The sequence below is a fragment of the Manis javanica genome, chromosome 1 (genome assembly GCF_040802235.1).
Source record: "Manis javanica isolate MJ-LG chromosome 1, MJ_LKY, whole genome shotgun sequence".
Taxonomy (NCBI): domain Eukaryota; kingdom Metazoa; phylum Chordata; class Mammalia; order Pholidota; family Manidae; genus Manis; species Manis javanica.
The window spans coordinates 139,495,028-139,512,321 of record NC_133156.1 but is presented as its reverse complement, the minus strand read 5'-3'; the positions used below and the strand labels follow the sequence as shown (position 1 = coordinate 139,512,321).

The window sequence follows — 17,294 nt, the reverse complement described above, 5'->3', positions numbered from 1 at the left end:
CAAATCCTTGTTTTGCTTTCTAGAATTTTCTCTTTCCTTTTAAACTGATCTCCATACAATTAAAAAAAAAAATCCTGCTCATTTCAACCAACCTGTAAATATTTCATATCATGCGAAGGGAAACCTCAAACAACATAAAACTTCAAAATGTTGCCAAGGTTATGTAATCAATGATTTAATAACCTCAAAAGGGAAATATTTGCAAACAAGTACATAGCATGGTGCTGGGTTAAGGAGGACAGGGTTTTAGTTTACAAAGCAGTGTTGTGTTTTAAAAACATATCACTCTTATTTCTAACCTTTTCCCTTTGGACTTTACTTCTCAACCTCAGTTGCTAAGGAACTGGCAGAGGCTCCAGGTTAGATTTCTTCATTGTGAACTTGGTACAGCAGGTAGTCCCACATGCACTTTCTCTTCCATCTTCTCATTTGGATTTTGGAGAGGAAAAACATTCTAGTTCTTTTTTGGCCGTATTCTCTCCCTTTGTGTAATGTGATGTAACAAGGTCAGAATCCAAAAGCAAAGGACTTCCTCTCTTATAACATTAAATATATATAGATAGCCCATAAAGTTATTTATTGAAATAAATGAAATTATTTATGCAGAAAATTACTACAAGTTACTAGGCTACTTGTTAGATGAAGGGAGGGACGGAAGGTTGGCTTAACATCAATACTGTTTGCCAGCTATTGGATTGCTGTTACTTCAGTGTTGTTATTCCATTTGGATCTAATGCAATGACATGTAATATTGCCATTGCTACGACATATAATGTGGCACATTAAGGCTTTCTGGTTTGGCCACAGTCTACTCTGATGCTCAAAAGTGCAGCAAAGTGCAGAACGCTCTTTACTGGTGGGTGACACCTAATACCAGAACAGCTCTCACGAATGTTGCTCTTCCTATCCGAGTCTATTCAGTCTGATTCTAAGCACAGCTGTATGGGGTGATTCCTCTGCCATGGATGAAGTTACCTACTTGTCAATCAAACAAGGCTGTCATCGTTTAAGATACAGTAACAGTCATTTGGATGTGCACTGAAGAGAAGCTGGTCTTCTCTGGGGACTCCCAGGGCTGAGGGAGAGGGCCATTAACCAGGCCCAGCAGTGGGGCCTGCCCGTATCCTTTGCCATGAGAGCTCTCTGAGCCGTCTGCTCTGCCAGTGGCAAGACCTCCTCTGCACAAGGGAGCACCGAGTCGTGCTCAAATCACCCTGTTTGCCCCTCAGGTGAAAACCTCTCACACAAAGGCATGTTAGGCATGTTTTCTTTCACCAGAAAATGCGTCACAACCAAACACAAGAAGAATCGACCAGCTGATGATCCCAAATAGCAGGTGCTCTGCACTAGCAGCTCCCAACCTGAAATGGTGTCAGGTGCAACATTTGAGGGGAGCTGCTACCCTCTGGGGGCAGGGAGGCCCCTCGGTTGCACATTAAGATGCTGCCATCTGCCTGCCTCACACCCTGAGCCGAGCAGTGTACAAGGTCATGTGATTAGAAGACATCTAGTGAACGCCGCTTGTTGTCCCTCCATTCAGAGGGACAGGTGTGTTTCACAGCTGATAAAACACATGGCACAACTGCACCAACCTGGATCAAGTCCCTTTTGTCACGTGCCCTATACGTTCAGGTATGGGTGCGTTTATCTCATGGCAGCCCTTCTGAGCCTCCCCCAAGGTACTGAGTGCTGGAGCCTGCAGGGTGGTGGAGTCACATCCCAGTGCTGCCCCCGGGGCTGGCAGGAAGGGGGTAGTCAGGCGCTTCACTGCAGGAAGACAGTGGGGCAGTGGCTGCCCCGGAGCCCCCAGGACCCCGGGTGAAGGCAATGCTCCCTCTACTGGAGCAGCTGGCTTGAGGAGGCAAGAAACTCACGGCAGCAGAAACCCTGGCAACCTAACCTGAAATTAATGAATGCTTGGAAGGAATAAAAAATCTTTATAAAGAGATACCTGATTAATGAAAAGGTGCTGAAAAGCAAAGGAAAATGCAATGTCTGCCAGAAGGCAGAGCCCATTAAAGCCCAGGGCCCACACTGAGGATCGTTTTTCACCTGATGATTAGATTTTTGAGAAAGCAATACTCTGCTGCTTAGATAAGGAGAGGGGGCTTCGAGGCACTGGGGCTAGTTCAGAAGAGAGCAGGGCGGGGCAGGGTGAGTTTGGGAAGGCAGAGCCCGAAGTCAGGAATGTTAAGTTAGAAGAGAGCTACACACAAGAGGACAGAATTTCAGGACTGCAGCGAACCTTCAGTGACACAGAGCCCCTCCACGCTGTGCTGTGGGCCACCTCCATGCTGGACAGAGAGGCCCTCTTCATTACAGAGAGTGGCCCCCAACAGCGAAGGGGACGAGGCTCAGGACCCAGAACCCCAGAGAAGGGCAGACTGGCCTCTGGCTATGGTTCTGTGAGCCAAGTTGGATGGCAGACTTCCGGCAGCTCCAAGCCCTTCCATCTCTCTGCTCCCCACGTCACTCTTCTGTAACTGCAAGACTGGCCTTGATACTCTGAACTCTGAGGGCACCCGTCTATGAAGTACTTCCCAGGGCACGGAAGGCATGTGAACCTCACCTTGGAGGAGGCAGAGAAGGGCAGCAGGTGGGTGGGCTCCCATGTCCAGGAATGTCCTCTGCAGAGGTCTGCTGGTGGCACCACCCTGTCCTTCTGGGCAAGGGTTCCCTACATGCCTCTGGATTATGAAACAGCTATTACATTTAATGAAAATATATTTTACTAATTGTGAAGAACTCTGCGAATATGAAATGGGCGCCAGCAAGGGAAAGGGCATCCTGAAATAAGGTTGGCCATTTCTGCTCAACTTAGAAGAAAAACAATAGGTTAAGTATTAGTTTTCCATACCCACTCAGTCTAAGGTATTGTCTTATATTAGGGGTGACATGGCTGCTTCTCAAAAAAAAAAAGTGTTTGGACATAGTAAAGATATTCCTTTTACACTATGGATATGGTCCAATTACAGAAAATATTTTCATTTCCCTTCCCCAAATTCTCATCTAAATCCTGATTTTCCTGTAGCTGATGCGTCTCTTATTATTAAATCCTGCTTTTTGCATTATGTTTTCAAGAAGATATCAATGGGATGGAGGCACAGGTAAGCCTAAGGCAATAGAGACAGGTGAGTGTTTTTAAATCTACCCACTAGAAAACACAGCAATAATACACTTAAAATAGGATTCGAATGTTGCTTAAGGACTAATTAGGGAAAAGGAAACATGATATGGAAGGGGCAGGGCTCCCGGAAATTAGCTGGACACAAAGATGCAATTAGGTCACAATAAATTACAGGGCAGGAGAGATGAATTTTAAAGTCCAGGTAGCTACTACCTGTGACGAGCAGTAACAGTATTTCTCCACCCATAAGGAAATCGGTTATTTTCCATGTGGAAACACTGAAAACTCCCTTTCATGTCACACCACAGCAGAAAGCTCACCACTTCTCTCCTGTAGACTGGAGCAGGTCACAGGCAGTGACTGCTTTGCAGGTGGCTGTAGGCACAGGAATCTCCTCCAGCCCCAGCCCCTCCCCCAGCCCACCAGCAGTCCTGGGTCTACAGTCTGCAGAGCCATGGGCCTCCCGTCTCCCTGTCTCTTGGTCTCCCACTGTCCACCCAGGAGCGTTCACTCCAATCCAACCCGTTAATCCCAGCCCAGGGGATCTCTTCCACATCCATCCTTCTCTCTCCCAGGTCTTGCCAAGCTATCCCCTCAACCATGGTGGGACACACTCCCATATACAAGTCCTCAAATTACAGTAATCATAGCAGATGAGTCACATGCAACAGAAGTTACTTTGATTTTATTTATTTACTGAAGTATAACTGCCATACAATATTCTATTAGTTTCATGTATACAGCATAGTGATATGCATTTGACATTTGCATACATTGTAAACTGATCACAAGCTGTCACCATACAAAGTTAAAACAGTATTATTGACTGTATTCCCACTCTGTGATTTTACACGAATCCAATCTCTAAGGTCTGTGGTACCAACCTCTTCCTCTCCCAACTGCCATCACCTTCCCTACATTATTATTAAACCAACTGTTCTTAAAGTTAATTAAGACAAATTAGTATTTTTCACTGTTACTGCTTTTCCCAATCCCTACTATTCTAACAGCATAGTTTTTTACTACTCCTCTTTGCAGACAAATGACATTTTAATAACATTAGGGGTTAGAGAACTTCAACCTTGAATTCTAACCACAATTTATATTGTTTCTACAGCAAAATGTATCCTAAATGAATTTTATGAGTTACAACCATATTCTAGACATGGCTAAAAATCAAGTAGGCAAACATTAAGCCATGAAAGGAACTCCTCTAAGTCTGTGCTCATCCTACCGTCTACACAGTCAACATTTTATGTACAGAAAGAGCCAACCGGGCAACCTCATTGCATTTAGCTCCAGACGGCATCTCTCTGCTGTCACCAGGCACCTGGTACAAGGGTAATTTTATCCTTAGCAGAACACAATGATGCAGATCAATTTGCTCCTTCCCAAGTGCTAGTGTGGTCCAATGGCAAATATTCATGAGTCATTTTGAATTTTCTGTATCACTATTTCATTAAGGCAAAACGGCTGAGAACTGACTATATTATAATAAAGCATTTTCGCATTTTGAAGGAAAAAATGAATATTCATAGCATTAGCATTTAGGTACAAATGCAAAAAGTTCCCCTGTACAAAGAACGCAATGAAGTTGCCCCAGGTAGGGAAGGGGAGGGACAGAGGGGGCGAGGGAGACCCAGGGAGGCGGGGGCAGGCTATCCAGATGACTGTGTATTTACTGCAGCTCCCACTGTTAAGCATAATTTGTATTCTCTCTCAGGCAAGCAGTTTAAAACATTTCGTTAAATCTCTTAATGAATAAACATGACTGAAGTAGGACTCATCCTCTTCACTACAAACCAGCTCTTTTAAGGTTTGGTGGCATCCTCGTTACGCCCATCTGATCGGTGGCCATGTCCACTGGTCCCTAGATGATTTTCCTGTTTCAGCTCTCCTGCTCTATGCACCTTATCTAGGCTACTTCTCTGCCTGTTACCATGGGAGCCTCTGAACTAGTTTCCCTGCCCCTACTCTCTCCTGCCTCTAATTCATTAGCCCCACTCAAACCAAAATTATCTTTCAAATATGCAAATCCAAGCATACCACACCCCTCCTCAGAACCCTTCCCAGTTCCCCACTGCCATCAGGATCAAGGCCAAACCACCTATCCTGTCTGCCTGGGTTCTGCTGCCCTGCCTCCCCTGCACTCTTCCTGCTCTTGTTCCCTGTTCAAGTCATGCTAAGTATCTGTCATTCCTCATCTGGAACTCACGTGCTTTCCAGACAGGGACACACTATTCCCTTTAGGTTCAGCTTGGACAGGAAGCCTCCCTGACCCTTGGATGGGCTAAAGGTTCCTCTTAGGAGATGCCAGAGTAGATATCCTGTTCTTCCTCTATCTCAGTCCTGAACACATTCTTTGGTGAAGTGCCTGCCTGTCTGCTTGACTACTAGGGAATCTGCTGCCCACACAAGGCCTGCATCAGTTCTCCCATCTGTCCCATCTGCAGTGACCAGTAACATACCTGGGCCATAACAGGTGTCTGAGAAGCATTTGTTGAATGAACACATTCATGAAGACACTCCTGCCCTCTATGTTCCACATTCCCTATTATTTAATGGCGAAAACACTCCAAAATAGTACAGTAAGCACCTGGGGAAATGAGTTCACAACTTTCAGATCATTATGCAGTTACCATACTTTGCTAACTTAGTGACCCTGGTGTGTTACTGCCAGAATTGTCAACAAAACTGAGAAAGGCGTGGTTCCATTTGTATATCTAGACTGGAAAAGGGGTCAGTAGTATATGTAGCCCCCCCACAACCCTATGTCAAAGAGCCGCCTAAATGAAAACAAAATTAAATTTAACCTATTGTTTCAAAAGGACATTACCTAAATCCTGATAACTCAAAAAAAAAAAAAACACTATTGAGAAAATCCAACCTTAAACATCTTTCCCCCAAAGTGCAAGGAAAAAAAAAAAAAAAGGAACAGCAGCAGCAGTGTTGCTGACACACATGCTGTAAACTCCAAGTGTTTCCAGCATCTGTCCTTTAGCATGCATGCTTCTGCTTGCACTCAGCCCAGCTGGCTTTCATTTAAGAAATCCCCTTATTCTAAGCCAATGAATCAATCAATACAAAGCAAGAAAGTCAGCTAGTCAAGAAAGTGTAAAACTAAATGGGTGTATAACAGCAGGAACTGAGGTGCAAAGTCTTAGCAACACTATCTGACATGCACGCAGCACTTCACAAATCAAAGCATGTGTACCCACTCTGGTCTACACCTCCCGAAGAGGGTATGTAAACGCTTTATTCCCATATGACAGTTGGGAAAGCTGAAGCCCACAGAGGCCAACTTCTTTGCTCAAGGTCATAGAGCCAGTGGAGGAAGGAACGGAGGTCAAATCCAGGAGTCCTGACTGTCCAGAGTGAGTGTCTTCCTCTCAACCATGCAGTAAGAAGTAAGCCTGCAGCACTACTAGAAACGACCGTGAAGAGGTAGTAGTGGAGTAGAGAGGGGCCGCAGGAATTCAGTGCACCTCTGCACAAGTGCCAACCATTTCCTCTTTCCACTCTCCAAGGTGGACTCAAAATAGTAATACCAGGTTAAATAGCAGTAGTCCTGGTAGCATGGTAGGAAAGAGAGAACATTTTCTCTTCCAGGTTCCCTAAATACCTCTAGCTGTGCATTTCTCTAGAACACACAGTCAACACCAAATATTCTCCTATGAGAGTGAAAGTGAGCCATCAGTCAGAAGAGCATGGCTGCTCTGCTGACAGGCTGACGGTCATGGCACAGCTACTCAAACCATTCATTTTTAAAGTGGGGAAGGTGAGCCCCGGAGCATGCTCTGTGCCCAGGGCAGGGCCTCACACCTAAGAGGGTCAGTAAATTTCTCCTCTTCCCCCACATGTTCACTGGGAAGTTTTGGGACGCAAACTTCTTGAGCATCACTGAACTCACCTAAGAAAGCACTTTCCACTGCCATGAAACCTGCAGAAACTAGACATATGCAAGTAAAACCAACACCATCCTTTTCCTCTCTGTTCTTATGCCTAACTGCACTTGGTGTATATCCAAAATATACTTATTGAAAAGAATAAAAGTCCTCAAACATTTAAAAAGTATTACATGATAAAAAACTGAATTGACCTCTCAGCATTAAAAAAGTGCTTTTTCATAAAAAATAAACTTGTGAGGAATTCAGCACCTTGTGGCTTTGCAAGAACTAGAATGCAGACTCTTGGTGGCAGATGTCACTGGGGAAAAAAAATTGCATCATGGGAGGCAATGCCCACTTTGGGGCAGAGACACAGACTCATCCAACTTCCTACAGATGTGTGGTGCCACACAACACAAGGCTGGAAGAGGTGCACATGTGCGGAAGTATTTCTACTCTTAATCCAGGGAAGTAATCAGATTTGCATAAAGATTTCTGTACAAAAATGCTTTGAGCATTACTTATAATAGAATGAAACAGCAACAACTTGAACATCTAACCACAGGAGTAAATAAATTATGGTATATCTATGTGAGAGAATGCTAGGAAGCCATTAGTCATCACATTTTAGATAATACTTAAAATCAAGGGACACTGCCTATGACATAAAATGGAAAGACGTTACAATTTTGTTTTAAAATATGTGCATAGAAAAGAGATGAGAAGAGCATGCCCTAAAATAAGATACAGCCCTTATCTCTAGGTGGTGGGTTTACGTATGATTCTTACTTCCTTCTGGATACTTTCTTCCTTTTCTACAATGAAAATGAGTATCTATAACAATAAAATAAACGTTGTTTTTCAAAAGGATCCTCTACAAAAGCCACAGGTTTTCCTAGACACTTAAGATGTTAGTTAAAATTTTTTATTTTAATAAAATATACATAACATAAAATTTATCATTTTTATCATTTTTAAGTGTACAGTTCAGTGGCACTAAGTCCATTCCTGTTATTTTGCAGCCATCCCCGCCATCCATCTCCAGAACACTGTCAACCAAACTGAAGCTCTGCAACCATTACATACGAACTCCCATTCCTCCCTCCCGCTACACCACACTGGCAACCTCTATTCACTTTCTGTCTCTATGAATCTGACTACTCTAATTTGACCTCATGTAAGTGGAATCATGCTATACTTGTCCTTTGGTGTCTGGCTTATTTCATTTAGCTTAGAATCTTCAAGGTCCATCTGTGTTGTAGCATACATCATCATTTCATACCTTTTTAAGGCTGAATAATAACAGTCCATTGTATGTATATACCGTGTTTTGTGTTATGACGTTAGTTTTTAAGCACATGTTAATTTTTAAGTACTGGTCAGCAGTTCATATAACTGAAGGAGGTCTAATCATTAGAATTAAAAACACCCAAATAGTACACATTAAGGGGAAAAGTTATTTTTACACAAAAAGAAAAAACTCTCCATCTCCCTAAAATCCACTAAAATCCACAACCCTGAGCCAGAATTTGCAGCAGGAAGAACAGGACTACACACTATAACAACAATCAATGACCTCAAACTCAGTTATCTGGGGCCAAATGCACTTATCATTTTGCATGAGCAATTAAATAGGCTTACCACAGCAATCAGAATAGTGACTACCTCTGGGGAAGGGGTTACCAGGAAACCTTCTGGGCTGATGGAAATGTTCCACAGCTTGATTGGGGTGTGGATTATACACTGGCTTGCGTTTGTCATTTGTCAAAACTCACAGACCTGTATGCATAACATTTGTACATTTCACTGTATGTAAATTATACCTCGATGTTTAAAAAGGAACGAAAAGCCAGCTTGCCAGCTCCGCTCTGAAAGAAGCACGTTAAGCCTAAAAGAAACTCTAGTAAAAAAGAATTTTAGAAAAACAAAGGTGGTTCTGCAGCTCAGCCGATGTGCACTGCCCCTTGGCCTTTATTGTCTCTGGAAGCTGCCTTTCTCTTCAGCGCTGAACCACTGACTCATGTAGGGGAGTCTGGCAGACAGGTGATGGACTGACTACCGACAATGCCAGGGAATCTGCCCGAGTCTGGTAAGCAGCCCAACAGGTGTGAGGCCCAGGTGGTTAAGTCATACCGAGAGGTGTGCCTCTGTGTGGGCGTCGGAGGGAAGCAAGTCCTGGCTGCACACCCGCTCCAGGGGATGCAGCACTGTATCTGAAAAGTTAAGAACCATAACCCTTCCTAAAGCAAAAGCAACGTGTCTGAGAGAGCACGAGGGAACCACAGTTCGCTGTGAGGCCTGGAGCCGAGGAGAGACACTTTGACGCCCGCATTTTGGATCAGGCTGGATGCAAGATGTCTTCCTGGTTGCTTCTTCCTTGGTTTCAGGGAGCATCATGAAAAGGTGAAAGTTACCTCATTCTTATTAAGCATGATTATTTGTTACTCTGCTCTGCAAAGTTTGTCTTTATAAAATGTCAAGTTCAGGCCACACACTGTGGGAGGCCTTAGTGTCCCAGCCACCGTGAACTTCCTGCCAAACCATTTAAAGCACTCAAGATGTCAAATTTCTTTTTTTTTTGTAATCTGCTATTTTAGATTCTCCACACTACTATTCCCCTCTATTAAAATGCATGACCCAGTGCACAACAGAGCTCTCTGAGTTGTTTACAGAGAAGCATTCAAGAGCATACAAACTTCCTATCATTAGGAAGCATCTTAAAAGCAGCTTTGAAAATATAAGACAGTCACACCTAAGCCGAACTGTTAAGTAGAAAATGACAGTCAACGACTCAAGTACTTCCCAAGACTTAATGTCCTATTTTTAAAAAACTGAGCAGGGATACAGAAAAGTTAAGTGAAGACCAGCTAGGACCTGTGAGCTAACCCAAACCTAAATGGACTCCCCCAACTAAAAACCAAGAGTGTCCATCACTAGGGACCCCATGCAGTTCTTGAACCACATGTATAGGCTGTTTTTCTAATAACTTTTTAGGTGAATAAATACCTACTTTGTCCTGACAACCAAGTTATTCTCCTTCCCAGAATGAACTTCAAAACATTTTTGTATGATGAAGCAAGCATATATATAGGCGACCCAGGGAACTGTGATGCATAAGGCTTCTAGTTGAGTGAGTTACTGTCACCGCTGCCATTGTAAGCCTATTTGTTCTCAGCATCATGAAGGGTAGGTATATGGTGGTTGGAATAGCAGCTGAATGATCTCCAAACTATGGAAGCAGCAAAAACAAGTGAAAACAAAACCTGGGACTGTTCGGCTTAACATGAAGTCTGCTAATGTACCTATCTTGTGACTATTTTCATCTCTGTAGATGGGTGCTATCTGCTTTGGTGACAAGAGCATTCAGAGGAGGGGGCAGGGGATACAACATCCAGATGAGAAGAACTACTTTGAAGCAGCTTGCTGTTTCGCTGCCATGACCAGAGACTGGCTGCCCTCCTAAAATTACTGAGCACCTTGCCATGTGCTATCATAAACTGCACTGTGCAATTAGACATTTTGCTCTGTGCTGCTCTGATTGTGAAAATGTTTCATGTATGTTTTTTTGTACCAGGATCTAAACAATGTGAGGGCAGGGGCCATGTACAATATGGCAACACTTCCCCTGTTCAAAGGTCACTTATCTTACTTGACACTGACCCTAGAATCTTTATATGACTGAAAATCAGTGCAGGATGGGTAAGCAAGTGCCACAGAGTATGTATGTCTTTTCCCAAAGGAGGCCTCCAAAACGATTTATTCTTCATTTTTTCATGGAATTCTAATGAATTTTAGTTTCTGGGGTCCAGAGTACATTCAAAGCAGAAAATTAAAAAGTAAATATTCAACATTTATTGGCTACCTTTATTAATGATTAGCTTATTATTTTTATTTTATTCAACAGTGCCAAACTCTTTGTTAAATATTCTGAATATCACCTGTCAGGGGATATCCCCAACTGTCCAGCACAACAGAGATTCAGAAGCCACCAAAAAATGCTACATTATATTTTGCATACTAATAAGGTAGGAAAATGTGCAATACAGATTTCTAGCAACAATTCTCACAGTAAAAAAAAAAAAGGCAAACAAATGATTTGCATTTTAAAGGAAAAGCTTCAGTTATCAAAAAAATGCATTCATGTAGGTAGCTCGTGGCTAGATAATACTGCAGAAAGCAGATGGAATTTCTATTTCATTTGCACAGTGACTAACAAAGTCACAGATGTAAAAAAAATACCACACTGGTTTTTTTAAACGTAGACATCACCCAAGTCATGCTGGTGTGAGTTTAAAAAGGTTTACTTATTCCAACTCACATAGGATATCAAAAGAATGATTTTCCACCCATGATCTCTGATCCTTGCATCCCAACACAACCTGCCCCACTGCCCCACATCAGACAAGCAAGAGTGAAGAGACACAGAAACCAAATTACTGACCTTGGGCTCATCACATCTTAAAAAGTGAGACAGTACCATAAACGATATTACTCAGCACACTTTAACTGCTTTTAAAAATAATTTGATGTGTTACTAGAGGTTTAGATATTGTCTTGATGTATGAAGCATTTGATCATCCTCTGAAGGATACGCTTGGAAAGTAGTCTGACAAAGCAGTATTTAGGCTGGTCATCAAACCACCCCAATAAATAAATGAGTAAAGACACCAATGCAGGATTATACCTTTGTGGCTCTAGAAATAATTTACTTACTTAAGTGCAATGAAAGAAAAGTACTCTAAATGAAGATGTACATTTAAGAAGAAATGGGGAAGAATGTTGGAGAGGTGAGTATTAATTTGGCTAAGGCGGTTGGTCACAGTGTACTTGACTAAATATGGACTGCCAGAAAAGAGGACCCTTCTACTCTACGTATGAATGAGAAACTGCAGTAGGCACCAAATCATGCCAGTCAGAGAAGACACATTCTCTACTTATTACACAGATGCTCACTGGAACTCAATATTGCAAAAAAAAAATGCAAAACCTCAGCATTTAAACAACAGGGGAATATATAGCATGGGGAACAAGGGCATGCTCATATTATCAAATATAATGGTGCCATTTAAAATCGTACCTAAATACTTTTACATGATATGGGAAAATGCCTTGGTGTTCTGTGAAGAATATAAAAATATATACATATATCCTAACTTATGTTGAAAAAAAAATTGGCAGGAGATACCCAAAGTGTTAAAGGAGATTTTTCTCCTTGGAGTGGAATTAGAGCTATTCTTACCTTTTTTCCTCCATTTTGTAATACTTAACCATATTTTAAACAGCATATATTTAGAATTTGAAAAAAAATGATGTTATTTTGAAATTTTTTCTATTCACATAGAATAGACTGGAGGGAAAAAAGTTTCCCCTCTACAGTTACTTAGAAACTTAGCTTGAGATTTACATTTCTGTCTGTAAGAACTTTGGAAAGTGGGCCATACCATCGACCCTTCTGTTATTAAGGCAAATTCGGCCTGGGAAGGTCTCTTCCATTACTTACTGACCTTGGATGAAGAATCCCCTTCCTAGGAGGGGCCATGGCATACAGGACATTTACCTTCTACGGTCTGGTCCTGTACCTCCTGGTCCCCAGGGATAGGGATAGGGGTGCTGGGGTGGGTGTGTTTCTTTAGTAGACAGCAAGAACATTCAGGAATCTTTTTTTTCCTTGGCTACTCTTTTTTCCCCTTTTTGTGACATTAGTCATTTGGGACCCTCTTATATTAACTAGAAATTCTAAACTAGATTTCTAAGTTAGAAAGGGCTTTCCTAAATTAGAAAAAGGGGGTTGGGGAAACAACACTCCTACTACACATCTTACTACAGTAATTTTAATGATCCATATTGCAAAACTCTCCACTCACAGATAAACTTGGGTCTTTGATTTATCATATTGGACCCCATTAAACTCAGCGACTCATATAAGGCAATCTGAAACACCTGAAGTTATCATTTGAGTGTGAAAGGGTAGATTATCTCACACCAAAGACAGTACACATTTCTTCTTAAGGAAGAACAATTTCAACTTTCTTTTCTTTTTCAAAGTCTTCATAGAAGAGTTGTCCTTCACTATTTGTTTTGTTAAATACCATGAAAAAAAAAAGTTCACTGACTTGTTCTACATAATTTGGTAAACTTGATTTTTAAGGAATTAAGGGACTTTATACCAAGTTTTGTTTTAAACAGAAATGAGTCCTTCAAAGGACACTGCAAACCAAATGGACATTTGCAGATATTTCTGAAGAAATATACCATTCAAAATTTATGCATCCTCTTCTTCCTTAGCAATCTGTACTGCTCGAATGATGAAGATTGAGTGATTTCTAAATAATTTTTTTCTGAAGTATAAGTTACTTCTTTGTTCCTCCTTTTCAACCAAAGGCTTGCCAAACTTGTCAAAGTAAGATACAGTGTTGACTTCATTAATTATCTGGATAATTTGGCTCTTCTTATGTGAACTTCTTGGTCACAATCTCCCTTTCCCGAGAGTCCTTGTTAGGATTGTCCTACATCTGTTGAGTCTTTAAAATTCAAAATATGACAGCTAAGATTAAATTTAAACCTAGGCTGAAAAGCCAGTATTTATTCCTAAATTTCTAAGAACTGGGCTTATTTCAGTGAGTGAGCTTGGCTGGAGGAGGCAGAGAGCAGAACGGTTAAGGACTTGGAGGATATGGGCTTGAACCCTGGCCCTGCCCTTCAGTGCCTGTATGATCTTGGAGAAGCAGCCTAACACACCAAGGCTTCTCATTCTTTCCTCATATATAACATGGGCTGAGATGTAAGTACCTACTAAGCGCTCAGTGTGTGAAAGCAATTAATACTTTTGACTCTCGGTCTGTAAAAATAGAGATAAAATGATAATTCTAGCTGTACTGTAATTATTATAAAGTGTTCTATACACTTACAAGGTTCTACAAACATCATTTTGATTTCTGCAATACTGGATTTATTCTCATTCTTTTCTATGGTGCTTTTGTTAATACTGAAAAGCAGGTCATTCTATTCCATGTAGCTTTTTTATCATCCCCAGTATAGAATTCAGCCTTCTCTCATATGCCAAATTAACTGCCACCACCAAAATTGTGAAAGTGATAATAGGTTTTGATAGTCTTGTTAGAATAAATATTCCATAATATTCAGGTTTCCTCCCTGACTGAGCTATATATAAAATTCCAAGGCAATCCATATAGAATAGTTCATGTTCACAGAAACTATCAGGAGGCCCTGAATGGATTGTTATAGGCCTCTTCATAGCCCCTCCCAGACCCACACTAACACTCTGAGATAATTAATGAAATTGTAATTCTTTCACAGCCTCACAGGTGCCACTTATTCAACTTTCGGTGGAATGTTTCATATGTCTGGATTTTCATTTTAAAAGTTCTGTCCACGTTTTCTATAGAAACCACAAACTGAAACGTTTATAATCATTAAAAAAAAACTCACCTAAGAAACATTTTCAGTGACTTTACTATCATTTGTTCTTGACAAGTCAGAGACTGCAATGTTAATATTTCGCATTAAAAAAATTTCCATTTCTTAATCATCTTGAAGCTTGCAAACCAGAGGCTGCTTTGACATTCGTACTCCCTACTTTAGGATTAGTAAATTACTGGAAAAGGAAGCATTGTTCACTCTGGCAAGGTGTGATATGCCTGCCACTCTCTAAAGAACAACGGCAGAGGCCTACCTCGTGTCCATCTGACTAGAATCTGATATATAACTCAGTTTGCAAAAGCTGCATATTTTCAGAAGTCACTTCATTCCATATATATGACAAGGTCACTCTTTAGCTCATACGGTAATTCTTTTCCTCCAATTTAAAACTAAGAAAAAGTAAGCTCTGTCCTCCTCACTCTGTACTATTTTAAAAAATAATAACCACCTGATATCAGAAGGCAAAACAAGGTTTTGGAAACCTATCAATTTCCTCCCCCATCTCTCCACCCTAACTTTAATAAAGTATCTCTACCACCAGGCAGCCTATAACCTCAAAAATACACTGGTACTTATGGGATAAGGACCTCAAACAACTGTTGATAAAACTTGCCTCTGGGCAAAAAGACAACTCTTCAGGTATTTTGTTTATGTCAGCTATGATAATTAGGTTAGTAGTGTTTAAGGATACATTTGAATTATTAGACCCACTAGGAAAGCATCTGTATAGTTGCATTTTATGTCTAGCCTCCCTTTTGTAAGCACGGGACATCCCTTCTCTTACACTAAAATCAAATTCTTAGTTATATCACCCTTGTATTAAGTCAAGGCAACTGTGAAGCAATCCTGTGTAGTGATCAGGAGAGTGGCCTGGGCTTTTTGACAACCTTTGCGACAGGTCCAAGAAGATAAGCCTTAAAAGTGAAGGTTTGGGTGAACACAGGGCACTTTCATCTAAAATGTGCAATATAGTATATTCAGGTCAAGAGCCTTTCCGATTGTAGGAAATACTCGAAATCACCAGTTAATTATGCAAAAAGGGAACAAGGTGGACCAAAAGGAAAGGTTCCTACAAGCAAACATGGGGGACGCTGGTGAGGTACCAGCAGGGCAAAGCGTCAACAGAAACGGCATTATTTCATCCAAGGAAATTCGGCTTACAAATAGAGGTCTCTAGAGACCCTGTTACATTACATTGTGAACACTTAGAGCCAATAAAATTCAAGTAGAAAGTAGCTTACAATGTGGGCTAAGTATTAGGGAGCCTACAGAGTGGCAATCAGTCAAAAGTTCTGGGCAGAGGGAGACAAATTCAAGCAGATACTCAGCAAATGGAAGAGTTAAGCAAACCCTCTCTGAAAAACGGTTTGGGATTTTAAAACTAAAAATGTACCAAAATAGGTACATTTCCTATATACACACGCATCTCTTGACTTAAAGGAAAAGAAAAGAAACAAGGTAACTACAACACGGGAGTATTGCTCATCACAGGCTCTAGCCGGTTCCCACACCTGCCCAACCAGGTGGCATGACGTTGCCTGCCCCCATCCTCTTCCTGGCTTTAAAATGCAACTGCATCCCGCTGCATGCCCTGCAAAAACGGTCCCCAGTGGCAAAGTGCAGAGCACCACTGCTCCGCTGCTGCTGGACAGTTTTGCAGCGCTAGATTTGCAATGACGCCACATGGTGAGAAATACGGGAAAACATGAAAAAGAAAACAAGGACGAAAAGGCAGAAAAAAAAAAATGCAGTCCCCTTCTTTAGTGTGTCCAAGAGGAAAAAAAGAACCCCCAAACCAGAGATAGCCCAATGGTCGGCTTACCGGGACACATTTGGACACCCCAATCCATTCCTGGTTTAAAAAAATTAGAAGTACCTGGGAAATCAACTTGGACATACTGCAATTCAAAATCTCCCCATCATCCCCAACACCATTACCATCACCTCCAAATAAAAAAAAAACCAGCACTTGAGCGATTCGAAACTACATTTTACTCACAGACCTGAGGTTTACATAATAATAACAACAAATTACATAATACTCCTGCGGTGCACAAAAATCCCCTTCTATAGGTGAGGCTTCAAACCCTCGGTCTTTTACCATTTGCTAGAGAGAGCTGGAAAAGTCTGCTGAATAATTGCGGGAAGGGGGAAATAAGAGTGCTGGAAAAGTCATCCTTGACAGGCTACAAACCCAACCAAAGGTTCCAGGACAAAAAGGGGCTCAGAGCAGGTGACTCCCCTCTGCCCCCATCCCTGGCGCCCGGGCGTCTAAGGCCGCAGGCAGAGCGAGCCGGGCGGGGGCTTCGGGGTGCGGGGCGGCGCTGCCGGGGCCGGGAGGGGGCGCGGCCGGGACTTACCTGCTCCCCGAAGTCGATGGCTATGTTGGTGATGCCCAGGGGCACGAGGAACCGGATCAGGGGCCAGTAGTGTGTGAGCGCCGGGAATTTCACCATAGTCCCCGCCGTGGGCCGACCCCACACACATCTGCCGCGGCGAGGACACTCTCCCGGGGGCGCGGGCGCGGGGGCCCAGCAGGGCGCGGGCGGGCGGAGGCCGGGCGGCGGGGCCTGGGGCGGCGGCGACGGATCCTCGCGGCGGGGCGCCCTCTCCGAGCGCGCTGCTCTAGCAGGAGCTCCGCAAGCTCAAGTCCATCCCCGCTGCCCTCCCACACAACAGAGATCTGCCGGGAAAAAAAAGAGGAGGGACGGGGACGGCGGCGGCGGCGGCGGCGGCGGCGGCAGAAGGTTCTGCTGACAGCGGCTCCATTATAAGCGCTCTGGGGCCGGAAATAAATAAATAACCGCGCGCACGAGGCGCCGCCGCCGCCGCCGCCGCCA

At 42.6% G+C, this 17,294-nt stretch overlaps 1 protein-coding gene and 1 long non-coding RNA gene across 3 annotated transcripts in view; both read right to left on the bottom strand.

Moving 5' to 3' along the window:
- The window catches only part of LOC118973680 (uncharacterized), a 45,340-nt gene extending 28,535 nt beyond the window's left edge, over positions 1-16,805 (bottom strand). The window contains exon 1 of the long non-coding RNA XR_012131763.1: positions 300-16,805. This is a non-coding gene — a long non-coding RNA (uncharacterized lncRNA). The remainder of the gene's footprint in view (positions 1-299) is intronic.
- ANKH (ANKH inorganic pyrophosphate transport regulator) overlaps positions 1-17,174 on the bottom strand; it is a 136,354-nt gene extending 119,180 nt beyond the window's left edge. The window contains exon 1 of one of the 2 annotated variants that reach the window (XM_017669370.3): positions 16,815-17,174. In XM_017669370.3, the coding sequence (XP_017524859.3) occupies positions 16,815-16,910 (96 nt within the window). In that variant the 5' untranslated portion in view covers positions 16,911-17,174. The remainder of the gene's footprint in view (positions 1-16,814) is intronic. The other variant, XM_017669359.3, reaches the window with a different exon arrangement.
- Positions 17,175-17,294: the final 120 nt, after the last annotated feature.